The sequence below is a fragment of the Sebastes umbrosus genome, chromosome 24 (assembly GCF_015220745.1).
Source record: "Sebastes umbrosus isolate fSebUmb1 chromosome 24, fSebUmb1.pri, whole genome shotgun sequence".
Lineage (NCBI taxonomy): Eukaryota > Metazoa > Chordata > Actinopteri > Perciformes > Sebastidae > Sebastes > Sebastes umbrosus.
In genome coordinates, this window is record NC_051292.1 from 1,552,933 (window position 1) to 1,580,766 (window position 27,834).

General features: G+C 44.0%; 1 protein-coding gene and 1 long non-coding RNA gene across 5 annotated transcripts; one reads left to right on the forward strand and one right to left on the reverse strand.

Moving 5' to 3' along the window:
- Positions 1–25,024, forward strand: si:ch211-246m6.5 (von Willebrand factor D and EGF domain-containing protein). 2 transcript variants are annotated; one of them, XM_037761406.1, is made up of 33 exons: positions 1–252; positions 4,115–4,299; positions 4,515–4,743; positions 4,945–5,010; positions 5,095–5,327; positions 6,938–7,027; positions 7,376–7,517; positions 7,889–8,106; positions 8,971–9,044; positions 9,136–9,412; positions 9,601–9,803; positions 9,934–10,832; positions 11,018–11,154; positions 11,897–12,058; positions 12,149–12,253; positions 13,161–13,275; positions 14,532–14,803; positions 14,938–15,157; positions 15,321–15,458; positions 17,529–17,996; positions 18,122–18,292; positions 19,140–19,528; positions 19,602–20,073; positions 20,162–20,257; positions 20,364–20,459; positions 20,688–20,783; positions 20,873–20,968; positions 21,057–21,152; positions 21,303–21,398; positions 21,776–21,871; positions 23,007–23,102; positions 23,283–23,380; positions 24,117–25,024. In XM_037761406.1, exons 1-33 carry the CDS (start codon positions 153–155, stop codon positions 24,135–24,137), a joined length of 6,252 nt encoding a protein of 2,083 aa, XP_037617334.1. In that variant the 5' UTR covers positions 1–152; the 3' UTR covers positions 24,138–25,024. The 2 variants fall into 2 exon arrangements, with proteins under 2 accessions (XP_037617334.1, XP_037617335.1); XM_037761407.1 differs by having other exon boundaries at positions 19,605–20,073.
- LOC119483410 lies at positions 836–27,141 on the reverse strand. 3 transcript variants are annotated; one of them, XR_005205666.1, is made up of 7 exons: positions 26,832–27,136; positions 25,832–25,944; positions 22,316–22,475; positions 21,023–21,129; positions 13,133–13,263; positions 7,345–7,524; positions 836–919 (listed from the first exon to the last, which is right to left on the reverse strand). It is a non-coding gene; the product is annotated as an uncharacterized LOC119483410 (long non-coding RNA). The 3 variants fall into 3 exon arrangements; XR_005205668.1 differs by lacking the exon at positions 836–919 and adding an exon at positions 6,912–7,021 and having other exon boundaries at positions 26,707–27,141; XR_005205667.1 differs by lacking the exons at positions 836–919; positions 7,345–7,524; positions 13,133–13,263 and adding an exon at positions 14,595–14,790 and having other exon boundaries at positions 26,707–27,109.
- Between the last annotated feature and the right edge of the window lie 693 nt (positions 27,142–27,834).

The window sequence follows — 27,834 nt, forward strand, 5'->3', positions numbered from 1 at the left end:
TCCGCACAGGAAAGCCTCTTTTCTCTAATTATCAAACGGGAGCAGGGGGGATAAGTACGGTTTTCGCCACTTTCGCACCGTTTCTCCAAACTCTCAATGGGACCCGACGACTGAAGCCAGCCTACATCTCTCACAGACCTGCAGCTGCAGACATGGACTTTTACGCGTTTGGTTCTGCGCGCCTGCTGTCCCATGGATCTTTACGCATGGTGTTGCTGTGGGTCGTGCAATTAGGAGCGTTGGCGCAACATGGTAGGAGGATGGCAAACTGTTTTTACGACTCAAGTTATCCGTTTGATCCATGAGGCACATGATTTAATAGCCGAAAATAACTTTCATCTTCTTTTTCTTATAATATATGTAAAAACAAACAATAACAAACAAACAAACACTGGTACAGTTCAGATCAAAAAATGCATAGGAGGTCATAGGAAATAGTCCATAGTGCAGGGAAGTCACAGGATATATGAGTTCATGTTCAAGAGACTCCTTAAGAGATAATGGAAGAGAGATCAGGTCCAATATAATTCAGATAGGGCTGCCAAATATTGTGGAACTGATCTACTTTGGCATGTAGAATGTTTGTGAGATATTCCAAAGGGACCATCTCAAGTATGACTTTTCGCCTGCCTTGGACAGAGGGTTTCTTATCACTGATCCACTGTAGTAATATATTTTTTCTAGCAGCAAATGTAAGAATGTTATATAACCTTTTGTTGGCTGCAGTAGTTATATGTGTACTTGAGATTCCTAATATCAAAGACATTGGATTCTCACATATATATTGTTTCTAATCATTATTTCTTTAAATAAAAAGCAGAAAAAAAGAACATCTTGCCTGTTAAATGCAGCAGATTCTGCAGAGACTTGGCCTGAGGATGCATTCCTGTCACTCAGCAGGTCCAGAGGTTAGATGGACCTGCAGAGACAGACAAGAGATCACAGATCAGAGCAAACCAAGTCACACACAGAGGACAAAACTGAGACACTTTACTCAAAGAAAAATTAAATTTGTCAGGTTAAAATCTTCCTCACAGAGACTTTTCCTCTAATTGATGCATCAGTTATTATCAGACCACTCGTTTTTGTGCCCATCAGGGAAGCTTTTGGAGATGATTCAACAAAGAAGTTGCTCATAGGGGAGATGACAATGTGTGTTAAATATTATTTACCACACTGAACTCAATTACAATCAGGAGTTACTGAAGAAAAGGGGCAGTAAAAACAACATGAAGAGAAATAAAAGAAACAGAAGTCCTCATAAACATGCAGCTGTAATTGACTCCTTAAAAGAACATAATACACTTTTTCAGTGTCTTCTCCCATAATGCCTTTCTCTCTCTGATAAGAACTTTATTTGACTAGAGCATAAAGCTGCTGTCTTCGTCAGTCCAACGTGTTGCTCATATCTTTGTCTCCAGGCCGTCCACCAACACATCAAAGCACACAGTTGTAAACTTTAAGGCAGGCCATCGTAAAGTGAAACTCAGTGGGTCCTCGCAGACAAGAATACCAGGCATTTCTGTGCCAAAACAAAGTCTACCGCAACTCCTGTAACTCGAGGAGACACATTGTCCAGTTGACAAACAAAACAAAACAGTATTGGTTTAACTTGCTGAAAGAGATGTGTTTAAACAGCACTTGTAAAATACTCCCCCAGGTACTTAAAATGCCTTCTCATCCATAAAAACATCTTGTTGTGCCACCAAACATGACATGTTTACTATGTTACAAAGAACCGTGGGTCAACGAAAAGATCACAAGATGGCTCAAGTTGCAAAAACAGATTGAGACAAAAACTTGGAGGTGTTCAATGTTATAAGTATATAATACGAACATTCAGGCTCAGCATATTAGCATGCTAACAGTGATTACAAATCATCTTGAGTGGGATATGAATGTTGTGAACCAAATTTTTTAGCTATCTATCCAACAGTTGTTTATGCATTTGAGTCAAAATGTCAAACTCATGGTGGCACAAAGTCATCTGGATTCATCCTCTTGGAAACACACACATTTCATGGTTATCCATCAAATTTTTGTTTAGATATTTTGGACCAAAGTTGGCAACCAGGTGTGAAAAATCAATTGAGATCCTCTTCTGTATGTGAAGCCCTAACTTGTCCTCTTCTTCCATTTTGTCTGCTCTTTTTATTCTTGTCTTCTTTCAAAGACGTACTTGTTTTTTCCTCTTGTGCAGGGTATCATTTGAGAGCTTTTGTGTCTCTCAACGGTATAAATGCTGCTTTTCCACCTTGTCAAGAACCTTTTCCATCACAACTGGTCTTTAAGAATCCATATTTTCCAAATCCTGCATCTTAAATGCAGACAGTCAAGTGTGTTTTCCACCACAAAACTGCTGTGATAATGAGTCTTAAATCATTTAAGCAGATCTCCTCCTGACCCATGACCCTGTCTGTGGCGGTCTGACTGAAGTGTCCGTTATCGTGGTGAGTGACAGGCCCTCTGGGAAACAGAGCCGAAGCCTCAGTTGTGTTAACATCACGCTCTCCCAAATTAATCTTCTTTCCTGAGAAACTGGAGAATTCCCTGCAGAGTCACTGCACATCTGGGCTGCTGAGGGCCTCCCTCCCAGTGGGATCTTTCTCCCTCCGGGGGCCGCTTCATTAGCTCACCACCCCCCCTCCGGCTCGGTAAACTTATTAAGCAGCCAATTGGACCAGTTTAGCCGCCAGCCCAAGTCTCCCCGATTGTCCTCCTGCCTGAAAACCTGGTTGTTTGGACAACCTGTGACCTTAAATCTTGTCAGAGGAGCTCCCAGACGCGGCGTACACGCAGACAGGCGGCGATGTAAACAAGAGCATTTGCTTTCAAATGGCTGTCAACATGACGTTCAGCCTGTAAGACCTTGTTTAGGCTTAGAATCACCGGCAGTAACTTCGCCCTGTCCATTCAAGGCTTTGACGGTCTCAAGACATCCTAAATACCCAGATTGTTTGTCTTCCATGATGTGACTTTACTCAGCCGCCACAATCAAACTCAAACAGGGAGACAAGCTGAAAGAACAGCCCGTTCTTTTTGTTAAGAAAAGCCTCTGTTGACGACTTTGACCCATTTCACTTGACAGATGTAGAGCTTTTGAGAGTGTGCTATAGTGTGGAAAACTACATGTTCTGCTCAAACAATTTCCCCGGTTGTTTCAGCCTGCAGCTGCAGGCGGTGTTCAGAGGCCAGTCATGCGCCATTGGCTTTATCGTCCTTACCCGGGGCGAGTTTAGAGAGGCGAGAGGCTCACAGGAATGTCTGTTATTCTTAGCAATTTAGATAACCTCTGGGGGTGAAATGATCCTTCCTGCTCATCTCCTCAATGACCAACTGACAGTTTAAAGAGCAGATCATGACTTTGGCACCTTTTCCGTCTGACCGTTTCCTTTGATAATGAAGTTCCTCAGGAACAAATCATTAATTTACAAACATATTCCCAAAGGATCTAAAAAATATAGATTGTTAAAATATGCTCAATTAAATCCTTTATCCAAGCCTTTAAACTGAGTTTGTTCCAGTCAGTCAGTCAACTGTGCTTGACCTTGTTGTGTTGAATAACTTTATTATTATAAAGACTTAATAATTAACTTTTATTTTGAGCAGCTGAAACTCTTAATGTGCATTAAAGGAGGTGGTTTTGTTCTCAAAAAGGGGCTTCATTTTTGAGGGTGAGAGAAAATGAGACCTTAATTAAGATTGTTTTGTCAAACTACTATTCCCAAGGCCGAGAATAAATGTCCACACAAAGTCAAGCCAAGGACAGTCAGGCTTTTGTGCTCTGGTTCCCACGATGACATGAGCTGCTTTTGTTTTGTCTATCTTGATCACATCTGTCCTCTTAGACCCTTCCTGACCACAACCAGCAGGACTCAGTCAAAGATAAAGACGTGACTCCAGGGTAAACCTGATCGCGGCCTGAGATTCTTCCGTTTTCATTTCCTCTTGAATAACTTGACAGCTCTGGAGCTCAAAAAAGACAAAGTGAGGGGAGGAGATTTTACGTTGGAAAACATATTTTTTTCAGCAAAGGCGTGCATCCAAAGATATTACACACATCTGCTAAATGAGTGTGTAATTTCCACCATCCTTGTTGTTCGTCACACCTCAGCTCCAGAGTGTCACCCAGGAGGTCACCGGACTCTGCGTAACCCCTATCGCAGCGTCGACTTTGACTCCACAGAGATCCAGAACACAGCCATCCAGGACCTGATCTGTGACCACTCGCTGTCGCCGGGCTGGTACAGATTCAGGATCAACAACAAGCCGGCGGAGATGCCGACCACCTGCGTTGAGGTAAGACGCCAAAGATAAAAGATGTTGTGTTCACATCTACCTCCTGTGTCTCTACTTGATTGTCAAAATCAGTAAATAAAAAAGCATCCTCTGCTTGCGCAAACATCTAGCATCCATCAGGTTGGTTTAATGAGCACCTTCAGCTCAGGTGGAGAGTATAATAACCCCCTCGCTGCAGGTAATGACTGTTTCTGTTGACGCCCCCCCACCTGCAGATGAACCGCTGTGGTACACAGGCTCCGGTGTGGCTGTCACTGAAGGACGCCTCCCTGCCGCGGCCCGGCGAGGTCCGCCAGCTCTCTGCCTGCGCCACCTGGCAGTTCTTCCACGGCAGCACCAAGGACTGCTGCCTCTTCCGCATCCCCATCACGGTGCGGAACTGCGGCGAGTTCCTGCTCTACCGACTGCAGCCCACGCAGGGGTGCATGGGATACTGCGCTAAAGGTGAACATGCTGGATGGGTCGACAGAATCTGTTTTCAGATGCTTTGTGCTAATAGTAAACATGTAGAACATCAGGACATCAGATTTTTGAGGCAGATGCATGTATTGATATTTGAGAGTTTTAAAAATCTGATAACGTTATATTGGCTAATATTTTTGCACAATAATAACGAGAAGAAATCTGATAAATCTCATGTTTCAGTTACTCCAGATTTGGGAACAAGACTCTGCCCGCCAGGTGAGGTAGAAGTCAACGGCAGATGCAAAGGTGAGACATTCTGATAATATAAATCAAACCACACACTGTTCATCATCGAGGTACTTTTAGATAATCTGCTGTCTGTGTTTTCAGCCACCGTCCCGTCCCTGCCGTCCCGGCCGACGATCACCCCGGAGCTCATCGGCCACAGTGTCCACCTGAGGTGCTCCTTCATCCCGCCGCCGTGGAACCAGCCGCTGGGCTTCCAGGTGGTCTGGGCCAGACACATCGGCCACAGCATGAAGGCCGAGATCAGGCAGGAATCCACAATGAAGCCCTTCTCTCTGGTGGAGATGGATGGCGTTCACTTCAGGCTCGGAGAAACGGTAATTTCTCCCAGACCGTGCTGAAAGTTTCGGGGAGCACATGTGGAGGGTTTGACCCCTCGAGTGGGCAACGTAAGCCGTGGATCATGCTGACCTCTTTCTGCTCGGGTTCAGCCTCACAAAGTAAAGGCAGAGAGGCAACGTGTGTCATATCCCGTTAAGAGAAAGCAAGAGGAGGGCGGGGAAGTTAAATCAGTTGCAGGTTGGGAAAGCCTCGCTTCACATGCTTTACATTTAAACCTCTCCATTTAAATCTTCACAGGGAATTCTGGGGATTTTTACATGATGCACACATACAACAATGCTGTTTCTTTACACTGGTTTCTTGATAGCTCAGCACTTGTACTTGGCACTTGGGAAATTTGGGAGGCGTGCGCTTCTGCAAGCATCTGCAACCTACAGTTCTTGTCCTTATTTTAGGAAAGAGAAAGAAAAGGCAGAGCAGATTCATAGTGGCATGGAAATAGTAGGCTAGTTTGTTGTATTTGTGTTTCCACAATGTTTGAATACAGACTTCAGAGCGGTTATTCCTCCTCAGTGTATGTGCATGTTGGTGGTCATCAGCTGTATTCTCTTTCCAGAAGAAACTAGGTGATGCAAAGCATTTGATCAGCCAGTTCTTTGTCTTTGCAAGTTCTTTGAGGTCGGCTTCGTGCGTCCAGACCATAAGTCACTTTTTCAATGCAGGATCAAGGAGCTCGGAGAGGAAATGCATCTTACATTCAGCTGCGGTTGTCGCTGTTTAGATTGGACAAGGAAAATCAACATACAAGTGAAGACGTTTGTGCTTGTCACGCTAAATTATCGCTCATGAAACTAATTCTGGTGAGCAGGGAAACGAAGAACAAATCTGAACGTTTCCTCACACAGGGGTTTATTTCTTACAGCTGAAGTACTTCCGCATTGGGAGTAATAATTGTTATAGTTAAACTTCTTCTTGAGGCTGCTGACGGCTCTCATTTACTGGAGAAATCACCTCTTGCCAGGAAACATTAAGCTATTAGATTGTCACCGTGATGCTATTTGAAAGTGAGGTGATGTCACTTGGACTATTCACCTTCATACAGCTGTGGACCATTGTGCTCGTTGTCCATATTTGGACACCGGGGTTGTATTAGTTGTGTCTGGAACGTGTTGCAGAGGGCTGGGCTCGCTCACTCAGCCTTTCTTTAACACATGTTGATGTAGCAGCTGAGTTGGGTCAAAGGTCAGGAGAGTTAGTTAAATGTTAGTGCTCTTAGAGCTACACAGGGAAATGTTTTGATACATTTCCAGTTTATTTAAATGTTAACGTTTAAACATCGTGTAAACCACCGAGCAAATGTCCTGCGAAGGGCCATGCAGAGATGAAGCAGGTCCGTCGCCTGAAGCCGGAGGAGGTGAAGGATTTGTGATTTTGGGCTATGAAAATAAAATTGACTTGACTTGACGAACTTTTGCTTGAAAATCAATTTTGAATTTAAAAACACAACCAGATCTTGATCTGATCTTAATCTTGATCTATGTAGGTTTGTTTTTTTAATGAATCAAACCCTGGTAGAAAGATTTAAACTCTATTATACCTTTATCTTTAAGTTTTCTTTTGCATATGTGTGATGTTTTCCTTGCAGTTCTCCTGCAGTGTGTCGACTTTCAGAGTCAACTCCAGCCACAGCAGATCTCCTCCAAAAGAAAGTGAGGGTTTCTACGCTGGACTGAAGGTAAACATTCTTGTGTCATGTTTTAACTCCAATCTACACCAACATACAGAGCAGTTATCAGTCTCTATAAGCACCATAGATGTGGGTCAATAGGGACTTATTTTATTTTAAGGTAAAACACAATGTTTTTCCCTAAACTTAACTGTGGTAAAGTGGTTTTGTTGACTAAACCTAAAGAGCCAGTATGGTGCTTATAGCGACAGATAACGCCTATTTAATGGCCTGATAACTGTTGAATCGGGTGCCAGCAGTCATACAGTAGCAAATGTAGAGAAAAGCTAACCTAGTAGAGCTGAAACCTGCCCAGTCAAACTCACCAAAGCCTCTTTGTTCCCTCTTTCTCTTCAGTTCTCTCCAGACTCACTCCACATAGCCGAGAACAGTAAAGATCACGAGGTGACCGTCCACAGCACAGTGCCCATCCCCTGCTTCGGCCCCGACCACGGACACCAGTGTGGAGTCCCTCTGGCTCTGAGCGTCCACGACCCAGGTCAGACCTGCAGGGAAACAGGAGATAGTGTTTGAGTATACAGCAAGTTAACCATCTTGTTGTGCTGAGACAGAAAATCCTAATTTTGGCAACGGGATGAGCCTGCAGCAACCACCACAGCTGACCAAACATACCATACTTTTAACCTTAACTTCTTATTTAGGACATTTTAAAAGGAATTGTTCTCGCAGAAAGCTGTTTAATGTAGAAAACTCTTTTCATGAGTTTGTCTTGAGTTCTTCTTCTGTTATGCTCTGACTTGCCCCGTACATCATTACATCAAAGCCAGCTCAGGAAGACATTATAACAGTTGTGCAGGCAGCTGCATGCTGTCCGTTAACACTAACTCACTGCTGTGTTGACATCCACAGACGGTCTCGGACACGAGGCCCCAAATGTGGCGCTGTCCGCCTGCCAGGTGGAGCTCCAGCCTAACGCCTGCAGTGGAGGCAGCTGCGGCGGGGCAAGCTTTTTTGTCACCGCTGTCACCGATTTCACACGAGATGGGAATCGGCCAAGTCTGGTCGGAGTTTTGCCGGGACCCAACGCACCACGACTCTGGAGAAACTACGTCCCAACGTCCCTGAAAGTGAGTTGAAATGAAACTCCTTGGATGTTCAAAGATAAACATACATAATGTTTTCTCATGAGTGTGAAAACCAAATGTGTGCATGGAGTGATTATCATCTAGATCACTGTTTCACAGCTTCACGGGGATCACGAGGCCTTCTTGATTTTAAGGGGTGTAAGACAACTTTAAAAAAAAATATATATATGTCACTTAGTCAGGGGTTTAATTAATGATAGAAAAGGGGTCCTTTTAAGGAAAAATGTTGGGAACCACTGATTTAGAGCATGTTTAGGGTGAAAGGTTAACAACATAGTCAACGCAGAGGTTCTAGGGATTCACGAAAAGTTGATTTGGAGACATGCAAACTGTAGCGAAAGCTCTTCAGTGGGTCTTAGGGGTCCTGTGGTATGCAAACTGCCAAGGCCGTGGTCCTTACTGCCGTTCCTGGACTCCTTGAGACCAAGGGGTCTTTGAGGAGGTTCCAGTGGCCCTTGGGGATTCCAGGAGTCCTGGGGGGAATTTATTTAAGAGGGCAACTAAATGAAGAATAAAGTAATATAATTATCAAACTTTAATTAGAAAGACGGCTCTAATTACAGGTCCCTCTGTCATACTGTTTACATATACACACAGTGCTTTATAAAACTGGAGGGGACGGTGGGAGTTAAGGGCCAAAAATGTGCCTGATGACTAGAGCGCTGCTCTACGTAGTCATTAGCTGCGTCAACACAAGCTATTACATTCTGTAAGACATGATGTCAGCCCTCCAGACATTGTGTCTCTAAAGGGCCTGGAGCAGAGGAGTCTGGTGAAAACTTCAAAGCTCGAGGTCAAAGGGTCACATGGTGGAGCCCCCTAATGTATGTTCTCCTCTGCACCCAGGTGACGGTCCAGGACGTTCCTACTTCCATCTGCTACTCTCTGACTGACCCACATGTCATTACTCTGGACGGCAGGTAATGTACCTCTTTATCGGTTATCAGCAGGCGTCAGATGGTAATTTGAGTTTCACTAAAACATCTGTATGTCTTTCTGTTTTCTGTGCAGGCGTTATGAAAACCAGCAGACGGGCACCTTTGTCCTTTACCGGAGCCTTGTCAGGGAGTTTGAGGTCCACTCTCGCCAGTGGGACTGCGGCAGCCGACATTACGCTGTCGCCTGCAACTGTGGCGTTGCGGCGCGAGAGGGGAACGACGTTGCCATCTTTGACATGTGCAATGGCCAGCCGCAGGAAACCAGGCCGCAGCTTACCCTGAAGAACCTCGGCGACAGGGAGGGCAGTCGAGTCAGGGTGCTGGAGTCCCACCAGGGGAAGAAGGTCACCGTAGGTATCCGAACATTTTGACACTGGTGCAGATTTGTTTGGAAAAATCATCAAACATCTTTTCATGCTTGAACCGTCAGTTGACTTTGATTACATCCATCACATAAATTTGATCAAGTTTGCGCAGCTCTTTTGCTGCATGAGGAGATTATGTTAATGAGCTGCTGGATGTGACTCTCCTCTTGTAGTTGATCTTTCCCTCCGGGGCCTTTGTTAGGGCCGATGTTGGCGATTGGGGGATGAGCCTGTCCGTACGGGTGCCCAGCGTTGACTACAGCAACACGCAAGGCCTCTGTGGCACCTTTGACCACAATGGAAACAACGACTTCCACGGCTCTGATGGCGGCTCCTATGGCCCTGATGACCTGCATCGCTTCATAGAGAGCTGGAGGTCAGTCCGCGACAATTAAAAATAAAAATGAATGTTTGTTTTACTTCAAACTCTAGCTTTAGATTTGGCTGAAATGGTGGATTCTTCACAGAGCTATTTGTTCCTGTCCTTTCTTCTGCGTGTGTGCTAGGATAGCTCCCGGTGAAAGTTTATTTGACAGGACGCCTCCTGGGACGACGCAGGAGTTCAGGAGGCCTTTCTGTCAGTGCCAGAAAGGATACAGCACTTCTCATGACGCTGGCACAGGGATGAGGAACTTATACAATCCGTCCGCTCACTCCGACTGCATAGCATACGATAATGTGGATTACACATCTGTGTTCCCCTCTATGGACACAACAGTGGAATACATCAAGAGTCCAGAGAGAGAGGAAAGCATCCTGGATTTGTCTGTCTTTAATGGTCATCCTCTGGAAAGGAGGCATCTTCGGTTTCACAATCAGAACAGTGACGGTGATGTTGAACTGGACGATGAGTTCAAGGAGGATCTTCTGCTTTCCATTGGCAGGACGAGGAGACAGGCGTCATTTGAATTCCAGCCTGTCTTTGCTGCTCAGAGCCTCAGCCAGGCCGACCTGGAGAACCTTGCCTACTTCTTCCCTGAGGATCACTTGGCGGAAGCTCGGCCGGAGGTGCAACCTCAGTGGCCCACGCCAAGTGGCCTGACCTCAGCCAAAGCTCTGGAGGTGTGCCAGATAGCTTTGGCCAACTCCACTGTTGGTGTGGTGTGCCGGGGGCTGCTGGGACGCCGTCTGGACGAAGCCGTGGATCTCTGCATTCTTGACCTGCAGCTCAAAGACGACCTGGGCTGGGAGGAGGCACTGCTGCCATACCTGGAGAACGAGTGCGAGAGGAGGCTGTTGGAAAACCGGACCCAAAGAACCTTGGAGGTGGGCCCACCGGAAACGTCCAGGGAGGTGGTGACGGCGCTGCGCTGCCCCAACTTTTGCAACGGAAATGGAGAGTGTACAGAGTGGGGCTGCCAGTGCTATCCTAGCTACAGCTTCTACGACTGCAGCCTGGCCATCAGTGAGTATCCAGAGACTGTTGATCCAATCCTTAATGGGTTTAGCAGGTCAAGTTTTATGTGTTTAACATGCTCAAACTACCCTGCCTTACTACAAAACATAAGCATTTTTCTGATGATGAAGAGTAGTCTGTTAAATAACTAATATTCTCTCTTTTGATTGGTTTGTAATGTGCTCCTCTGATAGGCCAGCCAGTAGAAATAACAGATTTGGAGAATGGAGGACTGTGTGACATCCGCGCCTTCAACTGCCGCAACATTCGAGTCTTCGGCCTCGGCTTCATCGACTCTCCCGATCTCAGCTGCCATGCCACCAGACTGAAGGTGAGGAAAGGCAAGGTCAAAGGTCGGGCTGAAAGCCTTGACACACCAAGCCGATTGTCAGCTTTCGGTCAGTTTAAGGCCGTCGGTGAGCGTCTGTTTGCCTAGTTTTTGCATTGTGTCCCGCATCGTCGGCTCTAGACTGCCCATGTAGGAGGCTTTTCAGCTGATTCAGCATGTTGAATCGGCGGTGGAGCTCGTCGGTGAGAGAAATCACTCTGATTGGCTGTTCAGCTTAAACGAATCAGAGCACGAGAAGAGAAACAGACTTGAGGAAAGCAAGCCAGCGAGTAAAGTCAAGAAGAAAAACACGTAAGGCTCTTCTCATTGTTCATCTTCATCTCATCTGATCATTCCAGTACACAGATATTTTCACAGCGACATGGCCGTCTGGAATGAGTGAGAGTGGTCTGAAAATGGTCGGCAGACGCCGCTTTGTTTCATGTACGTATCATAACAACGGCTTGTATATGCGTTGTCCTCGGTCTTCCGGTTTCCCATTTTGAATGACGAATACAGACTACCGCGCCTCCTGGTGTGGAGAGTTATTTCCTGTCACGCAGGCGCAGAACGTACGTGTTAACTAGTCCTCAGCTGTAGTCCTTGCGCTGTGTTCGAGTGCAACTTTTTTGCCAAGACATAGGCAACAGTCGGCCTTCATCGCCGCTAATTCTTTGACGTCGAGTAGTTGGTGTGTCTGGGCCATTAAATATGTCCCCTGGATGGTGTTGCTCTGCCTCCACAGTACATGAACGGAGTTTGGGTTCCAGGGGAAAAACAGCGAACAAAAGCCACCTTCCTCAGCTCCAAAGCTTTAGACTGCGTTGTCCCATCTCTGAGCAACACGGCCGTCAATACAGAAGACTTCATGATGGACGACAAACCATACGCACGCTGGGAGATTAAGGTAATGTCTCTGATCTCGTTTGTTGTTTGTTGGCTGTTTTGTCAGAAGCTTTTTCTTTTCCAGCGTCAGCTCCTCTCTTTCTTATCCCAGGTCACCAATGATGGCTCACAGTACAGCCAGGCCAAGGTGCTGACAATCTACGATGGCGTCTGCCAGGTCTGCGAGGCATCGCGCTCAGGACTCTGTAAGTTAAAGGTAACTCGCATACAAAAAACAAGTGTTCTTCTCCATGCCCAGTTGTTCATCTCCTCCACACTGATGACTCAAAACATTTACTAAAAAATGACTATTTCAATGTTTTTTTCAAGCTCAGTCCCAGAAAACCCATGCCACCAGTTACAGTAAACAAACCCTTTCATGACTGTCAAAAACTGCATTTATTAAAATCTAAGTAGACAGAACTCACAAAAACAAGTTCAATCTGCCAATTTACATCCCGAATAAAAAAACAAAACAATGATTAAGACTTAAAACTAAGGCAACAAATGATGAGGCACCTTAAGTTAAAGCCAGGCAAAAAAATATGTCTTAAAGTTTCTTTTAAAAATGTCCACAGAGGTGAAGCTTTCACCAACTTCTTGCGTTTTAAGGGAGGAAAGTCATCATTCATATGACTGCAACAGGTCACTTGTTAACAGAACTAGGAGACAGATGTGATTCAGTGCGTGTTTAGTGGAAAAGTGTGGTGAAGCGATTTATACGCTCTGAACAACTTGTAGCTGGTTGAATGACTAAACCAGAGACGGTGTGATTTCCTCCAAACATGCAGCAGCTGGCTTTTTAAAAACCCGACAAATGTACAGAGGGGGTCCTGCTGTTACTGGAACAGCTTTTTATGGGACTGGAGACAGGACAACATGTAACCTTACAAGCAAGACACCAAGAGATGTGCTTGCCAAAGCTGAACTAAATTGAATTAACTTAAGCAGAGATGGAGCAGATGATATGCTGATTTCCTGTTATGTACCTGGCATCTCCAGATAAAACCACACAAGAAAAACAAACCTTTCTGGATTCTGCCTCAACATGTCAGCGTTTTAAAACAACGTTGTAAATATGAGTACACAAACAAACCTTTTTTTTTACTGTCTCTGGCTGCCAGGAGAAGACGTGTAACATCGACGGGATGTGTTTCGCAGAGGGAGTCTCCAGTCCCAGCAGCCCTTGCCTCCTATGTGACCCGGACACCTCCAAATTCACCTGGTCTGTGAATCAAGGTACAAACAACTCATTGTGAATCTCATCCTACAAAAAGAGAACAACCTTTTTAATACATCAACAAAATCCCCACAGATAATCTGCCTGGACACGTTTCATTTGTACATATCAGTCAAAAAATAGACATTGTTATATAAAAAGTACACACTATATGGCCATAAATATGTGGACAAGGGTGTCCTGCACCCCTTTTAGTCTGGAGCTGCTTGGCCCCTTAGTTTCAATGAAGATAAATCTTTTTTTAGAGAATAGTGTTCCTCCAGGACGTGTTTCTGCCTCAGCTTGTAGCCCACTAATGATGAATAACAGTATTTATCTTACTGCATTAGTGCAGTGGCAGTCGTGGTAGGCTGTTACTGTGGTAGCCGTCCCACTGTGGTCCTGTTTGTCCCCATTAGCAGATCAAAGCAGCGGAGGTTTAAGTTTCCCAGCATGCCCTGACCTGTCACTTAACCACTCTGAGACAGAGGGGAGCGGAGGAGAGGGGGTAAATCACATGCTTGATTACCACAGCTGCACACACTGACAATCATCCTTACTTACACTCAACAAACCACAGGTCCGTTGTAACAGTGAGGCTGTAATAGCTGTGCACTGCGATGAATGACCAACTTAACACATTGTTTAGTCTCACATTCATCCTTCAGGCCTGAATTTTAAATGAGTTTCCAAGAATAATCTAATAATAATAAAATAACGATAAAATAGAATAAAATGTTACAACTTAAATACCATAAAATAAGTAATTAATAAAATAACAATAAAATAGAATAAAATGTTACAACTTAAATACAACATAATAAGTAATTAATAAAATAACAATAAAATAGAATACAATTACACAACTTACTGTTTCCAGGGCGTTATAGCTAGACAGTTAGGTTAGGAATTAATCAGTTTCTTAACATATAACCATCATGCTGAGAAGGTGTTTCGTGGGATTATTGTCACTTTCTTCCTATTAAACATCTGCGGGGAAATAGTGATCTCAGTAAGTGAATGCCACATGATCTGAGAGCTCCATGTGGAAAGAAAAGCTGGAAACCCCTCCAGACATGGACATGTGTGTTTACAATGATTCTTCCAGGAACAGCCTGGCTGGAGGAATGTTTCTGCCAAGGCAAGCTCACTTGTAAAGAGTTTATTTCAGGACAGGAAGTAGATTCTGTCACCGAAACACAAAGGCTTGTAGTTGATGTAATGGTAAATAAGAAAGGAATAACTGTTTCTCAAATTTGTCCTCCTCTGTCTTCAGTCAACGAGCCGCCGGCCTTCCACCGGCTTCAAAGCCACCTGCGGACATTTGCCGGGGAGAACTTTGTCTTCCAGTTCGCAGCATCAGACCCCGAGGGCTCGGCACTCCTCTTCCAGCTGGAGGAGGGGCCGAGGGGGGCCGTCCTCTCGCCCGCCGGCCTCCTCATCTGGAGGGTCCCATCGTTTCCTGAGGAGGAAGGACGTCAATCGAGGCGCTCCTTTCGCTTCACGCTGTCGGACGAGTGCAATGCCCAGAGCACCTTCGCCGTGGAGGTAGAGTTGGAGAAGGAGAGATCAGAGGGTGCAGGAAGGATTTATGGGCATTAATGCTCACAGTACTGTTTAAACATTGTTAAATATATCAGGTTGTGTCTTAACAGTGTCTCTCTTTTCCATCTATAACACAGATTGACGTGGTGCCATGTGGGTGTCAGAACGGAGGTACATGTGTGACGGACGTCAATTTCCCTGCTGGCAGTGGGAAGTACCTGTGTGTATGTCCCGAGGGTCAGCAGGGCGACCTCTGCGGCGAGGATGTGGACGAATGTCTGTCAGCCCCGTGCACAGCCGGCAAGTGCGTTAACACAGCCGGCGGGTACAGATGCGGGTGTCCTCCGGGGCTGAGAGGTAAGAATAATGAAATCTATCACAAAAATAGAGCCCTTGATTTTTAAAGCTCACTAAAAGCTTTACATCTGTTGGGTGTTTCTGGCATAACGTTTGCAGGTGTAGAGGATCACAGTTATGCTTTATGATCGCAGAAACAATTCCCTGTGTGTGGTTTTGGCAGGTGTGACGTGCCTGGAAGATATCAATGAGTGTGAAAGGAAGCCGTGTTTCCCAGGAGTCCAGTGCTTCAACAGCTTTGGCTACTATGGCTGCGGCCCATGCCCCAAAGGCATGCTGGGAAACGGGACAATATGTACAGGTAAGCATGAGCACACTATGCATATGTTTAAGGTGTTTAAGATACCGTGCTTGTGGCTTAATTGTTCAATTTTGATCAGCTACTAAGACAATATTCACACAGAACTTCTTACAGTGCACACAAACAAGACCCGTTATACATGATGATAAAGCTCCTACCACCGAACCTGGATCACATTAAGAGGCATAACATCAGATACTGCTGTTGAAATGACGTGTAGAGTTCTAAGAGCTCACATAATAAAACATTTTCTATATAATTATTTGCATGCAAAGATTTCTCTGCGGCTGTTGTACTATCAAGTTGGATAAGAGCATCAGCTAACTGCCCTGAACGTCTCTGAAGAACACAGTACTGGCGTTGAATGGAAACCAGATGGCTGATGGCCGCTGATACCTCTGCCTCCTTCCATGTGCTCACTTTGAGTTGCAGCGACTGCTACCTGGAGTTAATGCTTTGAAAACACTGCCGCTGTGGGAGAACTGCTTCCAGCTAAGCTTAAATTGCTCAATCTTGTTTGTGTACATGCACAGAGTACACAGTAAACACATCACTAATAGATGCTAATACTACATTTTTATACGTCTGATATTAATAAAGGTCCTGCAGCTGCTTCACAGTGAACACCTCCCAGCAGCTAGGAGTCTGTAGTAAAGCAGGAATGAATGCTGCAAGGCTGCATAACTTAAAGACTCATTTGTGGCTTCTTGTTTGTGGCTTTGTTTGTATTTGTTAGTTAGTGGTTAGTGGGGAACTCCTCTTGGTTGCAGACACACTTTGTTTTGAGTTAAAGCGGCTGTTTTGTTACTTCCTGCAAACTTTTCAAGGCTAATCAGTCTCTCTTTCCATTCTGAGGTCATGTGAACGCAAAGTTGTTTTACATTCATGCTACCAGCGAACACATCACCATGCTTATTTGAGGCAGCCAGGTTCGTTTCTAGCTGTGGTGACAGGTTGACATAGATGTTATGATGTGCAAAAGTTCAACAAGGTGCTAGCCAGATAAATGCAGAACTTGTGTATTTAAAGTTCATAATACATGGCTTTAAAACAAACCTGGGCTGATTAGCAGTTGTAAATCATCTCAAGTGTTTGTGTTGGGTTCTTGCAATTGCATTGTTGTCCTTTGAGTAATCAAAGAACCTCCAAACCTGGCATCTAAGCAAACCGAGGTGTATGTTTCAAGACATTATCATCCCTGATGGAAAACTTGGCTCACGGCAAAACACGCAGCATGAATTACTGTCAGCAACGTATTGTTTGTCATTTTTATGGAACTTTGTAAAAGTAGACTCCTTGGATTTCCTCATCCTCTTTGTTTTACTGCTTTAGTCCTCTGAACGTCTCCAGCAAAGGGACTTTGGTTTGACTTATTTGACCTCCTTGTTCAGTTCAGTGCAAAAGATGCATGTGTCAGGGGGCCGTTAGGAACTGCACCGGGAAGTTCCTAAATCATAAATGTCATGGATGCAAAGCCGACTGTGGTGAAGGTTTTTTCTTTGACTCTTTTTCTTTTTTTCTTTCGTCTGCTGTTGACATCAGAGCTGCAGTCAAAAGCACACGAGTCAAGACTAGGTTCACATGTCTAAAGTACAAATACTGCTGAAGTAGTTTCTTAAAGATCAGAAGCTCTGTTTTAAACAACATCAAACTAATCAATTTACGAAAAAGTCAAGACTCAGAAGCTTTGTGATGATGTAATCTGCCTCTGTTAAGCAAGAGATGTTGGCCGAGACAACGCAGGGTAAATCAGAGTCAGGTTTGTTTGACTTGCTGCCAGTGTTTCCTGCTACGCTCGTGGCTTGTAAATGTGTTGATAGGCTGTGAGTGGTTCTCATGCCTCATTGAGATCTTTGCACAAACTCGATCCAAAGTCTCATCTCTTGCTGAGCGTCTGTCTTATTAAAAACAACCACCCAGGCTACAGTATATTCTTCAATCCTTCACCTCTTTGCTATTGGTTCATTGCAATGTGGGTGATCTAGAGACTGAATAGGAAGTAATTCCAGAGCATCAGATAAAGGCATCATATGGCAATCCAAAATATAATCTTTGTTTTTCTTCATACAGCAGTCCCCATCTCTCCCACATCTGCTCCTCTTCCGACGGTCTACAAGATACCAGATGTTCTGCTGCAACCACCCAAAATAAAGACAGACACTTTCCGGAAGACCTCAAGTGGTAGCTCCCCGCAGTCAAGGGCTGAGGCGGGGAAGACAATTCCAAGGATTGACCCAAACCGATCACAAACTAAGACCGCTGCTTTGAGATGGATTCCAGGAAAGAGCCTGAACCCGGCGCTCACTAAGGCAGAAACTAACAAGAGCGTCACAGCAGTTACACCAATCATGTCCCAAACAAAGACTAATGCTTTGAGTAGAATTAAACTTAACACATCCACAACTAACACAGACACTTTCAGTAACATCTCAGGAGTTACACTGGACCAAGTCAAGCCTGATCAGCCCAAAATCAGCAACACTATTGCCAAGACATCCACTGTAGTCCAACCTGCGGGAAGTGGCAGACTAGCTTCAGGTAAGCCCAACGTTTCCAACAATGTCTATCAACTTGTAGTGGACTCTGCTGAGTCCATTTAACAACATTTAACAACTTATTAATGGACGCTTGGAAGGCCCTTCTGACCACAGTTTGTGTCTCAGGATCTGGTCAGTCTCCGGCTGTGAATGTGTCGGCTACGTGTGCCAGCAGGCCCTGCTTCCCTGGGGTCCAATGTATCAACCGCAGGCCGCCACACGTGGGCTACGTCTGCGGCCGTTGCCCGCCCGGCCTGTACGGCAACGGACGCGTCTGCATGAAGAACGCCAAGGCAGGTAAGGGATTTCTTTCTGAACATTTGATTTTGCAGTTTTGTAATCAATGGACCTGCAGCTCTGACACCTAGTTGTGACATCTCCATTCACATAAAAGAAAATTAGAATACAAATAAAACAATACATGCATGAATATCAACATACATGACTAAATAAAGCAGATCCAGATGAAAACATTTGTCAGGAATGTGGAAACTCTCCAAACATTGTGGGCTACTTTATTTTGTTGTTACTATGTTCTGGTTTCCCTGATGTTGTTTTTCTTGGTTGGAAGGAATCACAGTTATTGCAGCAGTTAAATCAATTTTAGTGTTCGGAGACAGCCTGGACGCTCGGCCGCAAAGTTTCAACAGAAGATTGCTGAACATTATATTGTCACAAGTGGAGCAGGGGGATCTTAACTACTGAGAAGAGGCACTTTCATTCCAACTGAAGTCCCTTTACTGTGGATGGTGTTGGTCTGGAAAGTCACAATGCGGAACAAAGTGTTAATGCACATGAGTCAGTCAGCCTCAAACAAGACATGAATCCCTTAAATCATTTTGCAATGCTGTTCTGCAGAAAAATTGTTCTCTTAACATTTTATTTGTGCAAGGATTGATTGTCCAAGATGCCATTATTTAAACAGATTTCCCTTCTCTCCCGCTTGACTTTACTTTATTATTATTTTTCTATTCTCGTGCAGCACAAATGCAGTTTACAGATTTGCCACCATCAATTTGTGTGGAGCATGTGGAGAAATTGTGACAGGCTAGTTACGGTTTCTAAGCTATGATTGGACAATAACTGTTTGGGCGGAGGGGTTAATTTGCCTGAGGCACTGATGTCACCTCCTGTCTTTCCTCAGCATCCAATCACCTCCCTCAGCAGCAGACGCTAGGCAAAACCAGCCGATCCCAGCACGGAAGCAGCAGCAAAGTCTCACAGCTCCACCTTCCCAACCTGCCCAGCAGGCACGGCATCAAACACCTGTCCTGGTCTGTGACCAGAGCTAACCGAGATAATGCACCACACCAGGTTCCTGCTTCAGGGAGGGGAGGCGGGACAGGGAGGAGAGAGGCGGTCACTGTTGCTTTGAGAGATATTCCCAGAACATCAAACAGCGCCCTCCATGTCACTGCAAATACTCACATCCCCCGCCATAGTGCCAACCTCAGATCGGACGCCAGGACGTACACCAGATCTAGCACAACTATCTCCAGGGATTTTATGGTTCCCCATGTGACGGTCTCTAAGGTGAGTTGACCATTTTTGTGCCTCATCTTGATGTATAGGTGACAATCACCTTCATTCTATGTTTATCTCCCAGCAGTCTGAAAGGGCATTGACTGGTGCCACACCTGGCAAAGTGACGCAGTCCAAACAGACAACCCAGCCCCAGCTCAACCACCTGGCATCCACCCAGACCAAACCCTGGACCCCTCCAAGACCCGCCTTCCCTCTTACAGCAGCCCTCACTGCTCCGTTGTACTCGCTGTCTGAGTCAGAGTTCTCTGCAGATGGTGATGAGGCTGAGCCTGGATCTGAAGGTCCAGAGATGCCGCAGATGGGCCCGGCATTGACCTTCACAACGCCGGGAAAGACGGTGTACAGCCCCTCACTACAAAGAGCTACCGCCATCCAGCCAGGAGTTAGGATTGGTATGACGGTGGACAAACATGTGAGGACTTGCGCTGACCGGCCATGTTTTCCTGGTGTCCCGTGTGAACCAGCCATGGATGAGGGTTTCCGCTGCGGGAGGTGTCCTGTAGGATACACAGGAGATGGACGAGCCTGTCGAGGTACGGCTCTTCAACTCGTTTAATGATAGGAAGAATTATGAAAAACATTTATCCCCTTCAGCTTTAACATCTCTGTCTGTTTTTCAAGCTGTTTGCAGGCATACGTGTGGCAGGAACATGGAGTGTGCTGCGCCCAACACGTGCCGCTGCAAACCAGGCTACACTGGATTCGACTGCCAGACAGGTAAACAAATAAACGGCTTATATAAATTATTTTAGCTATTATTTCTCTATATGTATTTATTTGTTTGTATATTGTTGTTATTTTATATTCATCCATATTTTCTCAGCCATCTGTGAGCCGGATTGTGTGAACGGGGGTGTTTGCGTTGCTCCGGGTGTGTGTCACTGTCTCAGAGGGTTTCATGGAGAAACCTGTCAAGAAGGTAAAGCTTGCCTCCTTTTCCCAGTTAAAGCTACTACAAGGAACTTTAATCATGTGTTGATTTGGGCGGTCCCTGTGGACAAAAGCGGTAGTCTATGCATCTTCCCATAATATTACAAATTAATTAATTTTCTTAAATTTGTCGTGGTAGAAAAGTAAAGATTATAAACCATCACATAATGAATGAACTGTTAGAAATGATATGACTAATTGAAATGCGTCTCTGCAGCTCTGTGCAGGTTACCGTGTGAAAACGAAGGCACCTGTGTGGGACTGCAGACTTGTTCGTGTCCTTATGGGTTTGTTGGACCTCGTTGTGAGACCAGTGAGTTCACCGTTACTCCTGTTTTTTCCATATTCACTTCTCTTACTCCTACTGTCATGGTTGTGATGTTTTCTTGTTGTTGATCGTAGTGGTGTGTAGCCGTCACTGTCACAACGGAGGCCGGTGTGCGTCTCCAGACGAGTGCATGTGTCTGACAGGCTGGACCGGACCGTCCTGTGAGACCGGTGAGTGTGTTTAAGAGTGTTTTAGTGTGTGTGTGTGTGTGTGTGTGTACTGACCTCTCAGTGCTGATGCTCTCGTCTCTCTCTCCAGCTCTCTGCTCTCCCGTGTGTCTCAACGGAGGTTTGTGTGGTCGGCTGAATGTTTGCGAGTGTCCTCGGGGTTTCTACGGAGCACAGTGTCAGAATGGTACATTTACAACTTCAGCCATCAATAAGTGTTTCAGTAGTTCAAGCATTCATTGGGTTATTCTTAAATCAGGTTTAAAAAGGCATCATTTGAATTTCAGACAGAGTAAGTTCCCATGGTTGATTTTTATTTTCTTTCTTCCTCGTCCAGCTGTCTGCAGTCCTCCCTGTAAGAACGGCGGTCTGTGTATTAGAAACAACGTGTGCTCCTGTCTGCAGGGATACACCGGGAGGCGATGCGAGAAAAGTCAGTCTTTCGTCCTCCTCCCTCCTCATCATCATTTCTTTGTCCAATTTATTTCCATCATCCTTCCTCCATTTGTCAACATTCTCCACTTGATTCTGCTTTTCGTCCCTCTCTTCCTCCTCTTCGTCCTGCTTTCCTTACATCTTCCTCAAGCAGTATCCTCTTCATCATATTCATACTTTGCCACCATCTTCTTTCTCATCCTTCGCTCTCTTCTTCTGCCATCTCATTCTCTTCCTCTTTTTTATTTAATGAGCTGAATTTTCTACATAAGATCAAATAAAATCTGGTCACTTAGTCCTGTAATGTTGCTTCTCACTTCACCTTTAAATCATTCCTCTCTCTCTCTCTCTCTCTCTCTCTCGCTCTCTCTGCAGGTGTGTGTGAGCCCATGTGTATGAACGGCGGCAGGTGTGTCGGCCCAGATGTTTGCGATTGTCCGTCAGGTTGGCGAGGAAAGAGATGTGATAAACGTAAGTGCCGTGGTACAGGAATCAGATCCGTACAGATTCTTTACATTTAAAACATCATCCTCCTCCGGGCCAACCTGTTGGATCCCATGATGCATCAGTGTGAACACCTGCCTGTCTTTCCCTCTCAATGTCATCACAAATCGACACCAAAACTTGTTTGTTAAGCACGAGATCAATCTGTCCAGAAACTATCCAGCCAACAAAGCAAAAACAGAAAACTCATAAGATTATTGTTCAGTCCATAAAATATAAAGAAATAGTGAAACATGCCCATCATAAGATGTCTTCAGACATAGTTGCTTTGTCCGACCAAATCCAAAGATATTCAATTTACAATGATACAAAACAGAGAAACACTGAAATCTTCACATTTGAGAAGCTGAAATTAGAGAATATGTGCTTGATAAATGGCTTAAGAGTGCGTCATCTTAATGTAAAACTCACCAAACTGGAGCAGGAACGGTGACACTGTCCAGCCGAGTTGTGAACAGATGCTTCTTACAAAGACGCTTCCCATATGGAAAGCATCAGCTCTAATGTCTGCAGGGTTTTATGGGGCTGACCTTCAGACTTCTCAGGGAGATGCTGCTGAAGCGACGGCTACCTAAAAGACATCCAAACATCAAGGAAGAGGGGATTAACCACAGCTAAGCATTATCTGTTGAAGCAGTGTGTAATCAGCCCCGCCCTCCTCCTTCATCAGTGAACACCTTAGACACCTGTCACTCATCTGGATGGCCTGTCGTCTGTCATTAGGCATCTGTAAAGTCTCCACACCTGGTTTGATCTTTACTGCAACATTTGGTTTCCTTTTTTTTTTTGCCTCCATTTCCTTCATTGTTGTTGTTACTTTCTTGACCTCTCCAACATAATTAAAAATAATGAAAGAAAACTAAAATGACTGAAAAACAAGAGGAACTGAAGTATTAATTACTCAATCAATTACTCGCCCCGTGCTACCTTGAATTCTTAAAGAAAACTTTGTTTTTCTCTCATGCCTCCGCGGTGAATGGAGAATCCAAAAACGGTGAAGTCTTAATGAATTGAAGTAAATGGAGGCCGTTTTCATTCTTAAAGTCTCAGAGCAGTCATGTCTTCAGTCCTTGCAGCTCTAATGTGTTGTGTCGTCTCTCAGCCAGCTGTCTGCAGAAGTGTCTGAACGGAGGGGAGTGTGTAGGAGCCAACACCTGCCACTGCGTCCCGGGCTGGCAAGGCATGCTCTGTCAGATCCGTGAGTATCCCAACAAAATACACACAAACTCATCCACAGAAAATGCATTTCATCTACTCTTAATATCACTCGGCTGCCAGTCAAAATATGCCACAGAAAACTTGGCTGATTCATATGATTGCATAGTCCAGGAGTTACTGTACCCTCTGACGTATCGTTTGTATGTGTGTTACTCCTCAGCTCACTGTGAACAGAAATGTCTTTACGGCAGTCGATGTGTCCGACCCAACGTCTGCGCCTGCCGGAGTGGATATTCTGGTTCTCTTTGCTCCAGAGTGGTAAGAAGGACTGAACATGAAGCGTTGATTTTTAGTTAAAGGGGGCTCAGCGTTTGACTTTATAATGACTGTCAATCACTTAAACTTAAAGAAAATAAATGTGGCCTGGAAATGTTCCTTTTTCTTGGCTATTTAAAAGTCTTCTAGTCAGGTTTTCACTCCTTCGAAATGAGATAAAGGTCTGAAACAAATGCCATAATTGCATTTTAGGTGCCTTGCTGAGCAGCTTTAGGAAGGAATGCACAAACGTCTCAGTTATGTTCTCTGCAGCTGGTCTGAGACTCACACATGTATGAGAAACACGTGAAAATGCATCCAATCTCATGAATTGACCAGTGACACATGATGATGTATTATGTAAGCGCAGTGAACAAAAAAATATGGATGTGAATGCTGCAGTGATCAAAGCAAAATGCAGCGCTGCGGTGTTTTGATTGTGAACATTTTATCTTTTTAACTTGCCAAAATTCAGCTTCAAGATCTCCAGCTGTTTAACCTCCTTTTGCACCATGCAGGCACAGGCCGTTTGTTTTTCAGCTGGAAACGAAAATGATGTATGCAAATCCTTCCTTAATATCTAGGCTTCCTATTTGTCATGAAAGTTAAAGAAGGCAAATCTGAGAATCTGACAAATTCATAGGGGAAGTCAGGAGAAAAGGTTTTAGGCTGCTACTTTGACATGTTTTCTTGTTGCTTTTCAGTGTCAGCCATTAGAAAAGCTTCTTGTTTTTTTCAGCTCCCTATTGCCCGAGGTTGAGACCCACTTACAACCAACAGACACCAGACAGTTGGAGTTCAATCAGCACCGATAAAACCTTCAGGTGAAACGGAGCGTCGTCAAATGGAAACCCAAAGTGTCTCTTCACTGGGAAACAAAGCTGAGTAAGGTTTCATCTCTGAGCACTTAGAAAAAAACTGGAAGCAGGTGGGGAATTTAGGTTTATACAACTTGATAACAGCAAAAACACGTGAAAAAAAGACTTTTAGAAGTGGTTATTTCTTGATAAACTACCATTTATGTGTTCTCTGCTAAGCATCTGCAGCTGCAGCAGGTGTTGACAGGTAGGATTAAATGATATGAGGATGTTACCTGTGTAACCTGATCTCTCTGAGTAACCTGGTTTCTTGAGTGCATGTATGAAAACTGGATCATTGTGATGATGAAGTGGTTATTTATCCAGAAACACTTCCAAACTCCAATACTGACACATACAACATGTCAATTAAGCAGCTTTGGAGCTCATAGATCTCGGCTAATGGTTTCCCCTCGCTTCCAGTCTTTGTGCTAAGCTAGGCTAATGAGACCATTTCATCATTCAGTATCTGTAACACCATATTCTCTTTAAATGGCAGATTTATTATTTCATCTTACATGAAACACTTCATGATTACAAGCAGCTATTTCATTCAATGGTCAGACTGATCATTTAAAAGCTACAGATTTTATTGTAAATCGTCATCATGTTCAGGTTCTACACTACAAACCCAAACCTCTGTATGAGTATTTATTTATTTGGTTGTTTTATATTGTCACATACTTCTTGTTGTATATATCTTAATCCCTGTATAATCATTGTTATTTCTTATTCAAGCATTGTTTATTGGTTGTTTTGTAAGAAAACAAATAAAGGTCCTGTAAAGGTGTTTATTTCTTTTTTTTTACATTTTTGGATCTGATTTGCTCAAATGAAGGCGACCCGGACTTGGAAGAAGTCAGAGGACAAGTTCCAGTTTGAGTTTGTGTCAGATTAGATTAGAAGAAGCTTGTTTGTTGGATCAAATTTTATGCAATCATTTTTAACATAACCACATAAGTTATTATCGATTCCAACTTCACTTTTGATAAACGTATCAATAGGTAGGTCAGTCCTGTTTTATTTCAAAAAATTTGATGATTTCTATCATTCTATCAGTTATTCATGCATTTATTTTATCAATAATTGACTATTGTAATTCACTCTTCACCTGCCCAAACAATAAAACACGTTCACGCCTTCAACGTATACAAAATGCTGCAGCCAGGCTGTTAACTCGATCAAACAAAAGAGATAATATAACCCCCATTTTAGCCTCCCTGCACTGGCTCACAGTTAACTTCAGGATTGATTATTTTTAAAGCGTAACATGTTCTATCCCCAGCAAACATCTGTGAACTTTTATGCCCCTATCTTCTAAAGCTCTACAAACAGTCCCCCGATCTATAGATTAAATCTAAGTGTGCTTTAGCTGTCACAGCACCAAAACTCTGGAAAAGCTTCCTGTTGAATTTTGTCTTGCAACCTCACTCATTTCTCTTAAATCGCTACTACAAACTCACTTTTATAAACTTTGTTGGATGTGTTTCTTGTTATTTTGTATTATTTAAATAAAGTTATTATTATATGATCCCATCATACTAAAATAACAATAACACCTGTTCAATGTTGGGTTCCTAAAAGTGTCAGACCTCACCTTTTGTATCATGGTTGGATGTACTGCATCTGTCTCCTTGTACCCATAATCCCTTGTTAACAGCTGTTCATGGAGCTGAAGACCTCCAACATGGCCACCAGAGGATGAGTTACCTGAAGGTCAATAAAAGATGAGTCAATCACACAATGTTCAAGATGTTTTAATAACATTATGATGTTTAGAATTTGTTTATGAGAAGCGTTTATTTAGCTGATGTTTTTTGGGAGCGGGCAGCGCCAGAGAAGCATTTGACTTTGCAACAGGGGCCAGACAAGTTCACGGCCAGCGGGTACGGGGCCACAAAGGCGGAGAGGAAATGAGGATTAAAAGATTAATGAGGCCGCATTAGCTCCAGACCAATTAGGATTCCTCTCTGCCTGCCTCTCCCTGACTCCTGCCTCTGCACGGCCGAACACTAAAGAGCCGGCTGACTTCTTACGACTGATTAGGACGGAGCTGGACGGTTTGTTAGGACCACAGCAGGAGCAACAAGCTCGGTCCTCTGTTGATATTTGTTGCCATCACTCTAATCCCTGTGTGATTCTTTACAAATTTAAGGAAGATATATCTGCTTCCTGTTGCAAGAAGGTGACCTTTGACCTCAAGAAATCTTATTTTATATGCTTACTTACTGGAAACAGGCTGGAAATCTTCAATATTTCGCAAGAAAAAAACCTTCTAGAAATTATCATTAGGGCTTTACTGCCCTCTGGTGGTAATAATAATAATAATAATATCAAGAATATAAAACTGCACAGAAATGCAGATAAAACTTAAAGATCACATCAACAGGTTTAAATTAATTTCCCGTTCATGACGAATGAAATCAACAACCTGACTTGTAGGTCGCTCCGAGCTTTTACAGCAACACTCACAAGGCATCGTCCCTTCACAGATATTTATATCCACCCCCAAAGATGGCACTGGGCAAGGTGGAGGAGGACGAGGAGGAGGAGGAGGAAGGGAGGGGGTGCATGTGTTCATCCTGGTGGGCACTCACAGGACGGGACGGGCGGGTCCACCTGGACTGTTCACTCAGTGGAAGCTCAGAGACGCCGCCAAGGCTGCAAAGTTGTCCTCTGTCCTGCAGGACGCCAACAGGCGGGACACAAACATACACACACACACTAGTTATTAGTAACCTGCAGTGTGAATCACTACGTTAAAGTGACCACCAAGTTCATCTGCTGAGTGTGAAGGAAACATGATGTGTGAGAAGATTTCATTTGGGTTAAAGGAGTTTACTCCTCTTTCTCTGCATTGGTTGATTGGTCAACTCTGAATGAGGACACAAAATAGGAGGCAAAAAATAAATGTCATTTTTGTGTAAATTAATGCTTTAGTTGAGGGCAGCAGAGTCATTTCACCTGTCTAATTTCTTTGTGTGTAAAGCATTTTGTTTTGTTATGCACTACAGTGAGATATTGAAATGAAATGAAATGTTTTGAAATAGAAATAATCCCCTTTTCTGCAGCTATTTGGTTTTATTTAAACTGCACTGTGTTGATGAAACACGTTGCATCATGTATGGAAGGTGAAGCATGATATTTACTTTATTTCCTGAAGTGTTTTGATTAAATGCATATTGGCACAGACATGTTGTCTGCAGCAGCGTCAATCTAAGACCCAGCCCATTGACATGTGTCCTCTGTAGTGGACATTTTGTCCACATGCATATCCTCTTACTCTTTTGACCTACTCTATCAACCCTTGGTGTATTGTAAAGAGGACATCATGGGCTTTCCAGTGATATGGCATGTGTTTTTTTAATCAATTTGAATGTATTCTTGGTTTAATATCACTCTACAGTCTTTTCACACTGAAATAGTCCTGTAGTCCACTACAGTGGACAATAAAAATAAAGTTTAACAACCTAAATTGTTAAGATTTTCTTTTAACCCTAAATAGGAAGGAAATCACAAAAAAAAGTAATTGGAAGACTCTTTTTTTAACTCGGTTCCCAGGAGGATATGATCCAGAACATGTTTAATAGACTTCATGAT

Coding starts and splice junctions, on each gene's coding strand:
- si:ch211-246m6.5 (XM_037761406.1), top strand. CDS start 153: ATGGACTTTTACGCGTTTGGTTCTGCGCGCCTGCTGTCCCATGGATCT. Junction 9,413..9,600: donor ACCAGGGGAAGAAGGTCACC/GTAGGTATCCGA, acceptor CTCCTCTTGTAG/TTGATCTTTCCCTCCGGGGC. Junction 15,158..15,320: donor GTGTCCTCCGGGGCTGAGAG/GTAAGAATAATG, acceptor TGGTTTTGGCAG/GTGTGACGTGCCTGGAAGAT.